This window comes from Bos javanicus, chromosome 29 (assembly GCF_032452875.1).
Source record: "Bos javanicus breed banteng chromosome 29, ARS-OSU_banteng_1.0, whole genome shotgun sequence".
Classification (NCBI taxonomy): Eukaryota; Metazoa; Chordata; class Mammalia; order Artiodactyla; family Bovidae; genus Bos; species Bos javanicus.
Genome location: NC_083896.1, coordinates 28,548,742 through 28,563,412, shown reverse-complemented (window position 1 = coordinate 28,563,412; position 14,671 = coordinate 28,548,742). Strand labels below are relative to the sequence as shown.

At 38.8% G+C, this 14,671-nt stretch overlaps 2 protein-coding genes across 16 annotated transcripts in view; one reads left to right on the top strand and one right to left on the bottom strand.

The window, feature by feature from the left end:
- Window positions 1-273: 273 nt before the first annotated feature.
- Window positions 274-14,231, bottom strand: SPA17 (sperm autoantigenic protein 17). 2 transcript variants are annotated; one of them, XM_061406289.1, is made up of 5 exons: window positions 14,153-14,231; window positions 12,881-13,061; window positions 7,003-7,073; window positions 4,075-4,149; window positions 274-584 (listed from the first exon to the last, which is right to left on the bottom strand). In XM_061406289.1, exons 2-5 carry the CDS (start codon window positions 13,032-13,034, stop codon window positions 441-443), a joined length of 444 nt encoding a protein of 147 aa, XP_061262273.1. In that variant the 5' UTR covers window positions 13,035-13,061; window positions 14,153-14,231; the 3' UTR covers window positions 274-440. The 2 variants fall into 2 exon arrangements, with proteins under 2 accessions (XP_061262273.1, XP_061262274.1); XM_061406290.1 differs by lacking the exon at window positions 4,075-4,149.
- The window catches only part of SIAE (sialic acid acetylesterase), a 38,598-nt gene continuing 37,522 nt past the window's right edge, over window positions 13,596-14,671 (top strand). For 4 of the 14 annotated variants that reach the window (XM_061406276.1, XM_061406275.1, XM_061406277.1 and 1 more), the window contains exon 1: window positions 14,180-14,471. In XM_061406276.1, the coding sequence (XP_061262260.1) occupies window positions 14,180-14,471 (292 nt within the window). Of the gene's footprint in view, window positions 14,482-14,671 lie in introns of all 14 variants that reach the window. The other 10 variants (XR_009734529.1, XM_061406282.1, XM_061406281.1 and 7 more) reach the window with 8 other exon arrangements.

The window sequence follows — 14,671 nt, the reverse complement described above, 5'->3', positions numbered from 1 at the left end:
TTTTGACTCAGTTTATCTTTCTAATAAATTTGAGTTACTCAAAAACTAAATGGACCATTCTAGAAAGGCAGTGAAATTCTCTACTACTGGGAGTGAAACAAGAGACAAAGGATTATTTTTCAGGGATGTGATAGAGAATATTTATTCATTAGATAATGGTTAGGCCAGACACTCTAAATCCAGCTTTGTAACTCTAAATCCAAGGGCCTCTAGACACACACTTGGGAGAAGTATAAATAAGACTCATGATATCAGAGAAATCTTCAAGAGGCATGTGTTCAATGGCATGTTTATTAAACAAATGCTCACGACAGATTTTTCACAACAGCAACAAATGTTATTTCATGACATCAAATCTCACTAAGAAAAAAAGACAATCACAACAAGGTTGATGGATTTGGATTTTTTTCTTGTTTTCTGTGGGGGTAAAGCCAGTCTCCTCACTCGTTTTCCTCTGTTTTCTCTTCTTCAAGATCACTCGATTTCATTTTCTTTACCTCCTCTCTGGCTAAGTGTCCCCGGAAGGCTGCCTGGATTTTGAGAGCAGCATTCTCTTCCATGTCCTTGTCTTCTTCAGGAGATTCCTTCCCGGAAAGGAGAACAAGTAAGAGACTTTTAAACATCCCCCATATTTTGATGCCATAAAAATAAATGCCTAAATTTAATCAATTTAGGGATGTAACCGTTGAGATGGGTTGCTTCCATAGCATCATATTGTATATGTACCAAACGCTGTCCCTGTTGTTTAGTCACTAATCATGTCCGACTCTTTGCGACCCCAGGGACTATAGCCCTCCAGGCTCCTCTGTCCATGGGATTTCCTAGGCAAGAATACTGGCATGGGTTGCCATTTCCTTCTCCAGGGGATCTTCCCAACTTAGGGACTGAACCCTTGTCTCCTGCAATGGCAGGCAAATTCTTTACTGCTGAGCCACCAGGGAAGCCCATAGGGGTACCAAATAGTGAACGCCAAAATAGTAGGCATTTTGTTTTGTCAATTTTTGATGTGTCTCTGCAGTAAAAGATTGCTGTCAATTTCTTCCCTCCTGAAATAGCTCCTATTTAACAGCTTCTTATTTAACATTTTTTGGTGGGGGAAATAACTCAGAATCCTTGAAGCAGGGTAAAAATGCCAAGAATAGTAAGTGTGCTGTTCAAAAGAATGGTGATTACACAAGATGGATTAAAGTAAATTCTCAATGATTAGCTAATCAGAACCATATATTTAAAATGAAATGCCACAGAGGAATCTATTTAATGTGACAAAATCAGTTTTAACATGATTAGTTGAATTTTTTGGAGAAGGCAATGGCACCCCACTCCAGTACTCTTGCCTGGAAAATCCCATGGACGGAGGAGCCTGGTGGGCTGCTGTCTATGGGGTCGCACAGAGTTGGACATGACTGAAGCGACTTAGCAGCAGCAGCAGCAGTTGAATTTTTACATATAGTTTCCTTCTTTAAAAAAAACAGGTATAATTTACAGATAGTGAAATGCACACATCTTCAGTGTACAGGTCAATAGACATACAGCTTTTAATATATTTTTAAAATTTTAAAAGTGATACATATATATTTAAAAACTTAAATACAATGGTAGTGAAGGTTTTCTCTGTTTTACAAAGTTCTATACCTAAGACGTAACTGTTATTATAGGTGAAGTAAATATAACCTTATAAAATTTCTCTATATATCAAATGTAATCATATGGGTATATATTTGCCTTTTTATTTAAAGAAATGAGATCATGCTAATCACAATGTTCTGCAACTACTTTTTCCACGTGACAATGAATCTTGCCTCTCTTTTTCTATGTTATTCACTACATAATTCTGCCCACTTTTTAATGGCACCATTGTATTCCATTGCATTAATGTACTTTGATTAATTTACTCATTTTCCTACTAATGGACCTTTGGGCTAATTTAAACCCCTTCTCCCCCGATGACAAACAGGCAAATCCAGCTCTTGAAATTTATTAAAATGCAAACAGATTGGTATAAAATTCTCTGAGATGATACCCTAACATGGGCAAAAGAATTATGCTGAAGTTAGAAATCAATGGGACCAAAATTCAAAGTCAAAAAATCTCTGTAAGAGCATCTAATTAGAGATGTAAGGAAAGGATACTCCCTCCCTTATTTCCTGACCTCCCAGTGTATCTTGTGCTCGTGTTAAGCAGATAGAGTTGCACTGAAATAAATTATAAAGGTTATAAGGAAAACTCTCACCCCTCTGGGGAGGGGGATGCCCATTCTGGGTGTCAATTATTGGGTAATTAACTGGGACATTAATATGTGAAAAGAAATTCAGAAGTCTGGCCTTTAACACTGTAGACAGTGAGTTCTTCTCACTAGGCTTGGTCCTCTTGGATCTGGACAATGAAGCATATAGGCAGTGATATGTTTATAGTAAATGTTTAACAACTGGCTCTTCAAAAAAAACAGTCCTGATCTGTAGTATTTATGATGATCTTAATACTCCCACTATAGCTGATTTCAAATATCAAAGTGATATTTGGGGTGGTGTAGATATGTGCACAACTGTCTCTTAACAGCTAGCTTTAGCACACCACTGAATATAAGCATTTTGAGGGTGGACAGAGCCTAACCCACCATTGCTTGGATGTAGGCCATCAGGCAGAATTTTGTAGAGTGAAATTCATGGAAGATGAGTAGGACTCACTGAGTGAAGCCATTTAATTTGACTGTAATAAGTAATTCCCCATGAGAATAATTTCCCCATAACAAATTTCCTTTGTTATGTCTGAACCTTTGCCACTGTGTGGTGGGGACAGCCTTGATTAGTGAAAAGTTCCCCGAGTGGAAGAGGAATCTGAAGGATCAAGGCTGAGACTGTGAATTCGGTCTGTTCTTCTCCTTCGGGAGATTTTTCCCATCTGTTGACAATCTTGGAAAATAAGATTTTCTTTATAAGGGGAAGAATAGTTTTCTTTATAAGAGGCAGGGCTAAAAATGATCCAGCAGTTAGTACATCACTGTTGCTAGTTATCTAGAAAGCAAAATCATTATTTTCAGTTCAGTTCAGTTCAGTCACTCAGTCATGTCTGACTCTTTGCGACCCCATGAATTGCAGCACCCCAGGCCTCCCTGTTCATCACCAACTCCTGGAGTCCACCCAAACCCATGTCCATTGAGTTGGTGATGCCATCCAACCATCTTATCCTGTTGTCCCTTCTCCTCCTGCCCTCAATCTTTCCCAGCATCAGGGTCTTTTCAAATGAGTCAGCTCTCTGCGTCAGGTGACTAAAGTATTGGACTTTCAGCTTCAACATCAGTCCTTCCAATGAACAGCCAGGACTGATCTCCTTTAGAATGGACTGGTTGGATCTCCTTGCAATCCAAGGGACTCTCAAGAGTCTTCTCCAACACCACAGTTCAAAAGCATCAATTCTTCGGTGCTCAGCTTTCTTCACAGTCCAACTCTCACATCTATACACGACCACTGGAAAAACGATAGCCTTGATTAGACCGATCTTTGTTGACAAAGTAAGTCTCTGCTTTTTAATATGCTGTCTAGGTTGGTCATAAATTTCCTTTCAAGGAGCAAGCGTCTTTTAATTTCATGGCTGCAATCACCATGTGCAGTGATTTTGGAGCCCAGAAAAATAGTCTGCCACTGTTTCCACTGTCTCCCCATCTATTTGCCATTAAGTGATTGGACCAGATGCCATGATCTTCGTTTTCTGAATGTTGAGCTTTAAGCCAACTTTTTCACTCCTCTTTCACTTTCATCAAGAGTCTCTTTAGTTCTTCTTCACTTTCTGCCATAAGGGTGGTGTCATCTGCATATTTGAGGTTATTGATATTTCTCCCGGGAATCTTGATCCCAGCTTCTGCTTCATCCAGCCCAGTGTTTCTCATGATGTACTCTGCATATACGTTAAATAAGCAGGGTGACAATATACAGCCTTCATGTACTCCTTTTCCTATTTGGAACCAGTCTGTTGTTCCATGTCCAGTTCTAACTGTTGCTTCCTGACCTGCATACAGGTTTCTCATTAAGTCATTTTTTTTTTGTAGGAACCCAACAGTACATGGAAAATATAACTTACTAAGGCTGTCTTCTCTTTCACAGATGTCTGAGAATTTTCTTTTCCAGGCTCATGTTTTTCAGGTGATTCTTGCTCCTGGAGAGAGGGGAGAGGTCCAAATAGGTAATGTTTCCAAAACAATAAAGTCTTGGATCAAACTCTTTAAAGGTGATTAAAGATTAAATTATTGATAAGTACTAGAAATTAAATACATATTTTTAAACAAGGAAAGCCGGTTGGATAGAAAAAGAAAACTCTCAAGGGAATAGCAAAACAAATATTAAAGACCAAGGAACTGGTTAAAAAAAGTTTGACCTTCTGCTTTTGGAATGTGTGTAATATTGTTTTATATTGAAACCAAGCCATTGTCTTATACTAAAACTTCATATGATACTGTAATGAACCTTGAACAAAGAATAAAAAAGAGATGCCAACAGTTCCTCAAATAGTAATGAAATAAATCCTATTTTGTTCCATAATGTGAAGCCAAGTAGACTTTTTAATGAAGTTTGTAAATTAAAAACTAAGTCAAAGAAGTAAGTTTTGCTGTAGGGAAGGATTTAAATAGAAAAAAAGGAAACCAGTTCTATCTTGACATGGTTACCGAAATCTTCCTCCAGAAGAGGAGCATTGTTAATTCACAAACTATGGGAAGAGCTTCTTTAATTCATAAAACATAAATTTAAGGACTTATAAGCTAATCAAATAAAGCCTTTAGAATTCAAGAGAAGAAAAAATACTCTAAAATTGCTATGTGACTTAAGATTTAAAAATTTTCAACATTATTCCTTTGCTTTCAATAAAACAGGAACACAGAAAATCTAGTTAGATGGAAAAAAAAGAACACCTCTGTGTCTGGCAGGCACAAATGGATGGAACTTCACTTTTGAAGTCACAGAATAAGTCTCAGTGCGATTTGCCCAGAAAATCCCCCAAATCTACTCTGTAACATTATCAAAATTTGACTTTTGCTTACTAATTCTAGTACCTGATGATGCTTCATGGCTAATGTATTATCCCAGTTGTCTAAAGTAGTGTTTCTCAGACTACATCCAGGTTCTGGCGTATCTACAAGTTATGTGGATCTTGTTAAAATTTAACTTCTGATTTGGTAGACCTGGGGTAGAGCCTGAATTTCCACCAAGTTCCAAGTTGGTGCCAAAGACGCTGGATCACACATGGCCTTTTTCAACCAGTGTTCCTCATTGGAGTCACAGAACATAGAATGCTTTAAGTGATTATTTTCTCAATTTTCCCAAGGATGGTACATAAACATAATCAGTCTAGATACAAAGGAGAGACATTGATTCCTGACATGCAATGGATGCCTTAGGCTTAGGGCTTAATTATCTCGAGGAGCCTCGGTTGAGAAAGACTGGTTCTGAGAATGCTACTGAGAAGAAGACAGGTTCAGACTGAATAGATTGGCTTAATAGAGAAGGCTCTCAGATCAGATCAGTCGCTCAGTCGTGTCCGACTCTTTGCGACCCCATGAATCGCAGCACACCAGGCCTCCCTGTCCATCACCAACTCCCGGAGTTCACTCAGACTCACGTCCATTGAGTTGGTGATGCCATCCAGCCATCTCATCCTCTGTCGTCCCCTTCTCCTCCTGCCCCCAATCCCTCCCAGCATCAGGGTCTTTTCCAATGAGTCAACTCTTCACATGAGGTGGCCAAAGTACTGGAGTTTCAGCTTTAGCATCATTCCTTCCAAAGAAATCCCAGGGCTGATCTCCTTGCAGTCCAAGGGACTCTCAAGAGTCTTCTCCAACACCACACTTCAAAAGCATCAATTCTTCAGCACTCAGCCTTCTTCACAGTCCAACTCTCACATCCATGCATGACCACAGGAAAAACCATAGCCTTGACTAGACAGACGAACCTTTGTTGGCAAAGTAATGTCTCTGCTTTTGAATATGCTATCTAGGTTGGTCATAACCTTCCTTCCAAGGAGTAAGCGTCTTTTAATTTCATGACTGCAGTCACCATCTGTAGTGATTTTGGAGCCCAGAAAAACAAAGTCTGACACTGTTTCCCCATCTATTTCCCATGAAGTGGTGGGACCGGATGCCATGATCTTTGTTTTCTGAATGTTGAGCTTTAAGCCAACTTTTTCACTCTCCACTTTCACTTTCATCAGGAGGCTTTTGAGTTCCTCTTCACTTTCTGCCATAAGGGTGGTGTCATCTGCATATCTGAGGTGATTGATATTTCTCCCGGCAATCTTGATTCCAGCTTGTGTTTCTTCCAGTCCAGCGTTTCTCATGATGTATTCTGCATATAAGTTAAATAAACAGGGTGACAATATGCAGCCTTGACGAACTCCTTTTCCTATTTGGAACCAGTCTGTTGTTCCATGTCCAGTTCTAATTGTTGCTTCCTGACCTGCATACAAATTTCTCAAGAGGCAGATCAGGTGGTCTGGTATTCCCATCTCTTGATGAATTTTCCACAGTTTATTGTGATCCACACAGTCAAAGGCTTTGGAAGGCTCTAGACCATCTTTAATTCTAATCAGTCTTTTGTAAGATATCAACAATAATGAATAATTGTTTTATTTTATGTGTTTTATTTTATTTTATGAAATAGCGCTCATTAATTCAACCACTGTTTATTGCACAGCTGCTATTGATAAGCACTGTGATACTCAATAACATTTGCACAATAACTGAAAGTAATCATTCTATCTCTTTCAAGTACATTTTTCCTGTTGATCATCTGTAAATTTTTTTTTTTGGATCATCTGTAAATTTAAGCTAAGTATGGTACACGATTCAGATACCTTAGAAAAGAATTTATTTCCAGAAAGAATAGCACAATTAAAAAGATTTCATAAGATATTTGTAATGCCTTTCACAATATTCATGATTATGGGCAATCCCAAGGATGTCTGTATTGGAGACAGAGAGAAGTATTAACCAAATCCAAAAGCTTATCGGGACCATACCTTGAATGCATGGTTGTTATAGAAGCGGTCATCAACCTTAGCCCCCCATTCTGCTGGATCAAAGTTGGTTTCTAAATAATAAAAATATAATTCCAGACTTAGTTTGAAGTTCATTAAAGTAAATGCAGACTAGTAACATAAAATGCTTTCTTTTTGAAATTATAGGTCCTTTATTTACCCTTGAAAATTTTATTGACATTGTACAGAGCCTAGTGCTGTGGATATAACCAGTGATGATGATGAATTAAACACCAGATGAACCCTTGAGGATATTTAGAAAAGCAGTTAAAAAACCTACTTGATGCTTTCATAGAAGTTATAATAAAATGGGAGTGGTAGAGAACAAATGCCAATACTTAAATATCAGTATAGAAATGTATTACTATATACTTATAGAAACTTATTATGCATTAGTAAACATAAGAAAAATGTATAAAAATAAATGGTGAATAGTGAGGAAATTTGGAGAAATGAAAGAGGGGAGAAGTTTTTTCTTAAAAAAAAGTAGGCATATTATGTAGTCAGGTAGACAGAAGTATTTATATTTAAATAGAATTTTTCTTTAACTTTTCATTATGAAGTATTTCAGGCTTAGAAAGTAGAGAGAATAATATAACAAATTTCCAAGTGCACATTACTCAGATTCAATAATTACAAGCTCATGATTGATCTTATTTTATTTGTAACTTCATTCATTTTCCTGCCCTTTCTTCTGATTATTTTCAAGCCAATCCCAAGCATCTTATTACTTCATCTATAAATACTTGCATCAGCATGCATCTCTGAGATATAAAGCCATAATGCCATTATCATGCCTAAAAATAATAGCAATAATTCCTTAATACCATCAAATATCCAAATTCCTCCCATTATCTAGTATTGCTTGTGCTCAGCTGCTCAGTCGTGTCCCACTCTTTGCAACCCCACTGACTGTGGCCCGTCAGTCTCCTCTGTCCAGCGAATTTTCCAGCCAAAGCTACTGTAGTGGGTTGCCACTTCCCACTCTAGGGCATCTTCCCGACCCAGGGATCAAACCCATTATCTCTTGCATCTTCTACTGAGCGACCTAGGAAGCTCCATTATCTAGTGTATTTTTATTTATTTATTTTTACTGTTGATCTGTTCAAATCAGGATCCAAACACACAACCTTTTGCAGTGTCTTTTAAATCCCTTTTAATTGAAACTTCCGTATCTCCCACCCCACATTTTTTCCTTCCCATTTATTTATTGAGGAAATTAAGTCATTTTTCCTTTGGAGTTTTCCACAGTTTGGATATTTCTAATTCCATTCCCATTATAATTTTTTAACAAGTTCCTCTGCCTTTGAACTTCCTGTATATTTCCAGTTAGATCTACAGGTTTGATCTGATTCAGGTTTGATTTTTTTTTTCCCAAGAATACTTTATAGGTAGCATGGTATAATTCTGTTAGGAAATATATATCTGGTTGTTTCTCTTTTTCAGTTTTTATGGGCCCGTTGATGACTCGCTTAGATAATTTCTTTAGGGATTGCAAAATGGCAGTGTTCAATTTGATTATTACTTCTCTATTTCTGGAGTATGCAACAAAAAATACTTTACCTATTTGGTTACTCTGAAATACAGTTCTTACAGTAAAGGCAGGTTAGAGGTTTGACTATTTACCAATTTTTAGATTAATAAGTAAGTTCCTTAGGATATCTCACGGAGTTTCTTGTTGTTGTTTGTTTTGCTTTCCAGTAAATAATTATGAACTAATGAACATTTAAGAAATGGAATGAATTTCAATCCCCTGCATTTATTCATCTTGCTGCTGCTACTGCTGCTGTTAAGTCGCTTCAGTCATGTCTGACTCTGTGCGATCCCATAGACGGCAGCCTACCAGGCTCCCCCGTCCCTGGGATTCTCCAGGTAAGAACACTGGAGTGGGTTGCCATTTCCTTCTCCAATGCAGGAAAGTGAAAAGTGAAAGGGAAGTCGCTCAGTCGTGTCCGACTCCTAGTGACCCCATGGACTGCGGCCCACCAGGCTCCTCTGTCCACGGGATTTTCCAGGCAAAAGTACTGGAGTGGGGTGCCATTGCCTTCTCTGTTATTCATCTTACTGATGTTCTAATTGTCCCAAATTGGGCAGTATGAGCTTATTCAGGTGTTCAGATGTTCCTGAGTCCTATGGAAACAACTCTAATAACCTTTGATAGCTTTCTTACTTGCCGGTACAACAAGGTGATGAGGCTAATCTTGCATACTTTCTGGTCAGTTCACGGGATTGGTTAGTTCTCCAGGAAGCCCTGGTTTTTGGAAAACTGTAGTTAGAAGCCACAATCTAGGGACAAAGGGCTCACTGATACTGGGCTGGTCATTGTTTTGAGGCCTTTAAAAAAGTGTATAGAGCTAGAAAATAATATTGTCTTTTTTTAAAGAGAAAATACACCATGAAATCACACTGACACTTTTCAATTCAAATTTAGAATTATGGGAGTTTATTAACTTCTTTCATTTTTATATTTGTATGTACTTTTTCTTACACTAAAAATCCTATTCCTAATACCAATAGGATAGTTAATTATTTGCTATGTCCTACAATGTATAAAAACTTTGAAATAACTACACTGTAATATTATTAACAGTGATAGATGAAAACAATTAAATATATTTTTTTAACATCATTTTGTTTTTAGGCTATATCCATCAGGAATGCACAAAGCACTGGGTTATAAAGTAACGTGAGATACTCCTTTTTTCTGTGGTCATGTTACCCATTTAATACTAGTTAGGTTCATTTATTTCATTTTGCTTCTAAATTTAGAAATTGCTGAACAATTTTAATTCTGTTTTGATAACTATGTTAACCATACATGATTTGATTTAAGATACAGTCAGAGAAGTCTAGCTTCTATGCTATTCCCTCCACTCTTCCTTCTCCTGCTAGGGGTAAAAAATAATTTTTAGAAAGATTTATTCTCCATTTAAAAATATAAGTGAGCAGTTATGTATTCATATCAATACCTCTGTTAGATAATTGGTACATACTAAACATGTTTTCTTCTATCTTACTTTTTTCACTTAATATGCCCTGAAGATCACTCTATAGCATCATAGAAATCTTCCTCATTTCATTTTTGCTTGTTTTTTTATAGCTGCACGTTTATCAGTAGTGTAGACTTACTCAAGTTTATTTTAAAAAATCCCCTATGATGAATCCTATGATGAATATTTGGGTTGCTTCCTCAAGTAACAATACAATGAAAAGTGAATAAAATACAGGTCAAAGGTAAAAATAGATGTAATTTGGTAGATATTGCTAAGTCCCCTTCTTGGGGTTGTTATCATTTTGCATCTCCTCCAGCAATGTATATGAGTGCTTATTTCCTCTCTAGTGTTGCCTATAATAAACTGGCACACTTTTGGCTTTTTGTCAACTTGATGAATGGAGTCCTGTTGGTGGGTGGTGGAACTTCATTCTAGTTTTGGTTTGGGCTTCTGTTATTCTGTTATCATTGGTTATTTTGAATACATTTTCATATGTTGAGGGTGAGTCATTTACACTTATTTTTGTACAAATTGTCTGCTCACATCACTTGCCCATTTTTATTATAAGGTTGTTGTTTTCTTCTCATGATTTTGACATACTTTTTATTCACTACATTTATTAACCCACTGTAATAGAATTTGCAAATTTTTTTTTCTGTCATTTGTAGTTTTCTTTCCCATGTGGTGATTTTTGTAAAAGTAAAAATCTATTTCTATGTTGCCAATTTTATCAATATTTTCTTTAATTGCTTTTGGATTTTTAAAGTATAGTAACTTAGCTAGCAAAAATTTTTCCTCTTTTATGTTACAGAGAAATTAATTCATGCTTTCTTCCAGTATTTGTATGGTTTCATTTTTAAAAATATTTAAATCTCTGATCAATTTGAAACTTTATCCTGGTATATGATATAAGAAATAGATCCAATTTAATCTTTTAACATCTTTATCTCAAGATCATTTGATAAAAGCCCACCTTTTCCCTAGAGGTTTGATATCACTTTATGTCATATACTAAAACATTTCCTGTCACAAAAAAATCTTCAAGATTAAGATGAGTAATTACCTATGAGGAATGCTGGCAAGGGAATTCTTGCACTCTGTGAGAGACTAGGCTAGAGGACTCTTTTTTGTCTTTTTGGACAGGCTAACTTCTGATCCTTGTATCACCTCATTTATATGAGTGGAAATGGGTGTGGTACTTATATTTTTCAAAATAGTTTTACCCATTTTTTATTAGTTAGAAAGTTTGTATTCTGAGACCATTAATCTGAATCACCAGTTACTTTAATTATCATGATCTGGCAACAAATGACTCACATGGTTTTGTAATGGGATGTTTCTGAGGTTTAAAATCAAATAAACAAAAAGACTTTTTAGTCATGAGTTTGTAAAATTAATGTTATAATAATAAAATTAATGTTCACTGCAATTTACCTCTTACTCTAAAGGATTTCTCTTAATAGTTTTTTTAGTGGCATTTAAGTTTCAAATTGGGTAACAAATATTCACACTGACCGGAAATGGAAAAGACCAGCAATTGAGAAAATTGGCAGAGATTCTGAGCTTGGTTAAGGTAGAGCAAAGAGGAGAAGGAGGTGGAGCTATGTAGTGTGTATGGGTTGTTTCAGTTCAAGCCTCAGGTAGCTTTCCTCCCTCTGTAAAATGATTAAAATGGAATGTTTATTTGCTTGTGACTATTTGTTTCTTGTTGTTGTTTAGTCACTAAGCTGTGTCTCTCTGCGACCCCATGAACTGTAGCCTGCCAGACTCCTCTGTCCAAAGGATTTCCCAGGCAATAATACTGGAGTGGGAGCCATCTCCTTCTCCAGGTGATCTTCCTGATGCAGGAACCAGTGTCTCCCGCATAAGCAGGAGGATTCTTTGCCTTTGAGCCACACCACGGGCACCTTTACTACTCTGTTGGAATACTGTTATCAAAAGTAATGACAATAGCTTAAACAAAATGGTTGTTCTAGTCAGCGTTTTTAGTAGAAACTTAATAGCTGAGAATTTGGAAATTTTATTTATGGAAGTGAAGAAACTCTGTTTTGGCTCTCAGCCAAAGAGTTAGCATGAATCTTAGTCTTTGGACAGTATGGGACCTTGGAAATACAGAAAAAGAATATAAATTACTTTCCCAAGCTGGAAGTTCACTTTTCAAAGCAGTTTTTCTCTGTATTATTGAGGAACAGTTTCATACACCCCTGCGAATACCAACTTATTTAATCTAAGGAGTATAACATTTTTTTTTTTACAACACTTAATACTTTCAAGTTAGGAGAGTCAAAATATAAAGAAAACCACAAACCCTCCTCCCGGGAAGGAGAGACAGTCAACTGCCTGGGAGGCATAGTCACAGTATTCAGGAAAAGAGCTAGGCTGGGTGTTCTCCAGAGCTCCCCTTCCACCCCACCTGTCCATGAGAAATACAAAGCAGGTCTGGGTGATAAACTGGTAACCTTCAATAATGTGAAATAATGTGATTCAAGGCACCCGTGTGTGTTCTAAGCCACTCCAGTTGTGTCAGACTCTTTGCAACCCCATGGACTGTATAGCCTGCCAGGTTCCTCTGTCCATGCGATACTACTAGAGTGGGTTGCCATGCCCTCTTCCGGGGGATCTTCCTAACTCAGGGATCGAACCCGTGTCTTTTAACTCTCCTGTATTACTGTATAAAGTTGGGTACTTTACCGCTAGTGCCACCTGGGAAGCCCCCAAAGGCTGTTTCAAATAACAAACTCTTATTTGAAAGCTCCCTGCCTCATAAAGGATTTCTGTGGAATGACGCTGGTCTTAAACAAGTCTCACCATAATCAAACGTTTAGTCGCTCTCTCTTTTTTTTAAAGCCTATTTTTATAAAGCTTACTTTCTCTTTTCTCTAGAAGATTCTCAAAATATGCTGCGGCAAAAGCTGGTATATTGTCCGGTTGCTCTCTCAGAATCTCGCGTGTGAGCCCTTCAAGAAGATTTCCAAATCCTTGTGGAATTCGGTAGTGGGTGTTGGAAAACGGAATCGACATCTCCTTGGGAGGAACTGCCTACTGTACCTAGAGATTCATGAAAGAGTTCTGTCTTTAAATTTGTCTCATTTCACTCAGATAATCACAACTAAGACCACAAATTATTTCTGAGACCCCAAATTTCTGGACTTCAATCCTTTCCCCCCCAGTACAATCCAAGTCCGTCAATTTCTTCCAAAGAGTTTTGAAATTTTCCATTATTAGAACATTAAAAATATTTAATAGGTGAAATCATTTTTAAAAAATTACAAAAATCACAGATTTTCACTATGATACTAAGTACTTTCTCCTCTCTCCCTTTAAAAGGGTAATTTTTCCTATCCCACAGTAATTTAGAGACTGATTGCTAAAAATTCATCTTAAATTGCCGAAAAAAAACCCTGTTTAAGGTGTTAAAAAAAAAAAAAAAAGTAAGTCATTGAAACTACTCTAGCTTGTCGAATGAATATGTTTCGGACTTAAGTCGTTCCCCTGGCTTCCACTTCTGAAGTATGACCTAGGGCGCCTCGTCGAAGCCTCTCTATATTTGTGGAAGAGGCAGTGGGGCGATAGAGCTGGGGGCAAAGTCACGACATAGCAATTCCAGCCTCAAAAGGTTTGGGATTCTTACTTTTTTGTTTGTTTGTTTTGTTTTCTCTCTTAGCATACAAGGGCCAAGATAAGGATAGATGCTAAGCAGCGGGTTGGGCTACTGAGTCTGCAAACAACACTCAGGGACCTGGCCTGTTTGTGACAGCGTCACTGCCGAATAAGCCCGGAAGTCGTGGTAGGGGTCTCGGTGGGGGTCTAGAAAGCTTAATGAGGCCGAATCTGTGGACTTTCTTCTCCTTCTTCTTCTTTTTTTTGACGGAACAGGGGGTGAAGCATTGAATCATTGGTTGTGAGAGGAAGAAACCCTGGACCGATACGGGGAGTGGAGGGCGGTCGGAGAGGGACCACAGGTCTACTGGGGGGCGGGTCGTCGAGATCTGGGATTTCAGACTCGCAAAATGGACTACTGGGTTCCCAGCCTGTCCTCGGCTTCCCAGATTGCGGGAGGGGATCCTGAGAAAATACCAGAGACTAAGGGAAAAGGCGAGGTCTCTATTTCGAAGAGGAAATGGGGTAAACCGCCTCACCTCTCCGTTCTCTTAGAGCTGGAGTCGATGGTTCCGGTTGTTTTTTCTCGTTGCCGGGAAACCGTTTCCTCCCCCGTCCCCGCTCCCTCATTCCACTACGGTGGCCGAAGAGAGGCACGGGCCCCCCGGCGGCCGCGGACAGCTTCGCGGACTTCTGGCCTGGGAAGGGCGGAGTCAGAGCTTTTCCGCCCCGCCCCGCGGCCCCGCCCTCGCTGGCGTCCATGCCCCGAGGCCTGCGCGGCGGGGACGGCTTCTTGCCAACATGATTGCGTCGGAATTTGTCTTGGGTCTGGTGCTACGGTTATTCCTGCAGGCCCACGTAAGTGCAGGTGAGGCGGCCGCGCTCGGCCCGAACCCTGCCCATCCGTCGGCCTGCGAGGACTCCGAGATTCCGCGTCCTCCGCAGGACCGCTCCGGGCGCCTGCTTCTCTAGGTCGGGAAAGGATCCCCGGGCAGGAACCGGGTTCTACGGCCCAGGCCTAGGTTGCAGGTGTCTGCTGGGCCGGAACCCCGGCCCGT